General features: G+C 57.6%; 1 protein-coding gene across 1 annotated transcript; it reads right to left on the bottom strand.

Moving 5' to 3' along the window:
- Positions 1-611: 611 nt before the first annotated feature.
- On the bottom strand, positions 612-1,088 carry LOC138301613 (uncharacterized). The gene has a single exon (XM_069242127.1). The coding sequence runs from the start codon at positions 1,086-1,088 to the stop codon at positions 612-614; it is 477 nt and encodes a 158-aa protein (XP_069098228.1).
- Between the last annotated feature and the right edge of the window lie 1,669 nt (positions 1,089-2,757).

Genomic DNA, 2,757 nt, shown 5'->3' with positions numbered 1-2,757 from the left:
TCTGGAGGGGACCCTTGCCCACTGGTTACTGAAGGGGGTCCTTGTCCACTGGATACTGAGGGGGCTCCTAGCCCACTGGAAACTAAGGGGGCTCCTAGCCCACTGGATACTGGGGGGCTTCTAGCCCACTGGTTCTGGAGAGGGACCCTTGACCACTGGTTACTGAGGAGGCTCCTTGCCCACTGGTCCTGGAGGGGACCCTTGCCCACTGGTTACTGAGAGAGCTCCTTGCCCACTGGATACTGAGGGGGCTCCTGCCCGCTGGATACTGAGGGGGATCCTAGCCCAGTGGTTCTGGAGGGGACCCTTGCCCACTGGTTACTGAAGGGGGTCCTTGTCCACTGGATACTGAGGGGGCTCCTAGCCCACTGGATACTGAGGGGGCTCCTAGCCCACTGGATACTGGGGGGCTTCTAGCCCACTGATTCTGGAGGGGGACCCTTGCCCACTGGTTACTGAGGAGGCTCCTTGCCCATTGGTTCTGGAGGGGACCCTTGCCCACTGGTTACTGAGAGAGCTCCTTGCCCACTGGATACTGAGGGGGCTCCTGCCCGCTGGATACTGAGGGGGATCCTAGCCCAGTGGTTCTGGAGGGGACACTTGCCCATTGGTTACTGAGGGGGCTCCTTGCCCACTGGTTCTGGAGGGCTGTCCTTGGCCTCTGGGTCTTGAGGGGTGTCCTTGGCCACTGGTTCTGGAGGGATGTCCTTGGCCACTGGTTCTGGAGGGCTGTCCTTGGCTACTGGTTCTGGAGGGCTGTCCTTGGCCACTGGTTTTGGAGGACTGTCCTTGGCCACAGGTTCTTGAGCGGTGTACTTGGCCACTGGTTCTTGAGGGGTGTCCTTAGCCACTGGTTCTTGAGGGCTGTCCTTGGCCACTGGTTCTGGAGGGATGTCATTGGCCAGTGGTTCTTGAGGGCTGTCCTTGGCCACTGGTTCTGGGGGGATGTCATTTGGCTTTGTCCTTGTTGGTGCCTCCTTGGGCTTTGTCTTTGTTGGGGCCTCCTTGGGCTTTGTTTTTGTTGGGGGCTCTTTGCCCTTGGTCTTGGAAGGGGTCTTCTTGGCCCTAGGTGTTGGAGGTGGCTCCATGCTGTTGGTTGTCTGTTTGGGAGGGGCGGCACTTCAGCTCTCCGTTTTGCGGTTGGAGGAGTGTCCTTGGGGCAGGGGGCCGGTGTCGCACTCATGTGCCCCTTAGTAGCTACCGGAGACTTTGGGGGTGGTACAATGTCAGACTGTGTGCTTGAGGTGCTGTCCTGGGGGAGTGGGACCTTCCTCTTACGGGCAGGAGAGGGTAGAAGGGAGGGAAGAGGTCAAGGCAGGAAAGGAAAAGCTTCTTAGGCCAATGGGGCGGGATGTGAGAGGAGAGATGGGAGTGGAGGTAGAGGGAGGGGTTGTAGGAGGAGGCGGTGTGCTGGACTTGGGTGGAGGTGCATGGACAGTGTGCATGTGTGTGAGGTGGATGGCTGTTGGGGCAGACAGGGTGGCGAGGACAAACAGGACGTGTGGTTGAATGTTGTGCTGGTGTCTGCAAGTGAGGTGGGTGTGCTGCATGATGTGGAGATGGTGGAGGTGGTGACTGCGCATGTGGTTTGTGGGATGCATGTCTGCGGGTCTGCTGTTGTGGTGACTGTGGGCAAGGCTGTGTATGTGGCATATTCAGGGAGTGCGGATGTGACTGTGAGGGAGGAGGAGGAGACATTGGAGGCAGTGGATGATGTTGTGTGTGTGCATCTGTGTGAGTGCATGTGGACTGAAGTGTGCTGCCTGTGTTTGTCTGTGTGAGTTTTGTGTGATGTTTTGTGTGGATGCTTGTCTGAAGGTGTGCATGGGATTGGTTAGGGGTGAGGAGACTGGGAAGTGGTAGTTGGAGGTGGGACGGGAGAAACAGGGACAATGGCTGCCGTCAGTGAAGAGGCCAGATCCTGAAACGATCTCTGTAGGGCCACCAAGCCACTTTGAATGCCCTCCAGGAAGACATTGCTGCATCTGGGATGCCAGCCCCCTGTATGGCATTCACTATGGTTGACTGCCCTACAGAGATGGATCTGAGGAGGTCAATAGCCTCCTCATTGAGGGCAGCAGGGCTGGCTAGGGCAGGGCATGAGGTGCCTGGGGCGAAGAAGATGCCCACCCCCCTGGGTGAGCGGGCACAGGCAACTGAGTGGGGGACTACTGGGAGGGCGGTGCTGGTACGGGGGTGGTGGTAGAACCTGTAGCTGGGGTGGTCCCAGAGGGGTCCGCCACCACCAGGGAGCTCCCATTAGAGGAGGAATCAGAGTCAGTGGTATCACCTCCTGTCCTTGCCGTGAAGCTCCCCTCACACTCTATCCCACTGGTCCTCTCGGCGTTGGTGGATTCTGTCTCCTCGGTCCCATGGGCTGCAGCTCCCTCACTCCTCGGTGCCCCTGCTCCTTCGCCAGATGATGCTAATGCACACATGGACAGGATGACAAAGGGAGAGAGATGGGGGAGAAAGAAAGGGTGCACAGGGTCAATCACAGCACCAACAGCACAGATTGCGTACACATCACTGTCACACACTGAGACTGAGATTGGGCAGTATAGACCAAACTGGCATTCCACTGGCTAAGTACCACAGCAGGTAGGAGCCAAACACTGCCAGCTACACACCCAGTGAGACCAACTAAGCCGTGTCTGCCATGGAAAGCGAGCTACCTAGCTATCAAAAACATGCTTTTTACCCTAGTTACCTAAGTTGGACCATGCAGCAATGTCTAAACTGGCAAATTGGGGCATC

The sequence above is a fragment of the Pleurodeles waltl genome, chromosome 6, assembly GCF_031143425.1.
Source record: "Pleurodeles waltl isolate 20211129_DDA chromosome 6, aPleWal1.hap1.20221129, whole genome shotgun sequence".
Classification (NCBI taxonomy): Eukaryota; Metazoa; Chordata; class Amphibia; order Caudata; family Salamandridae; genus Pleurodeles; species Pleurodeles waltl.
Note: the sequence above shows the minus strand (reverse complement) of the source record. Positions and strands in the feature narration are given on the sequence as shown.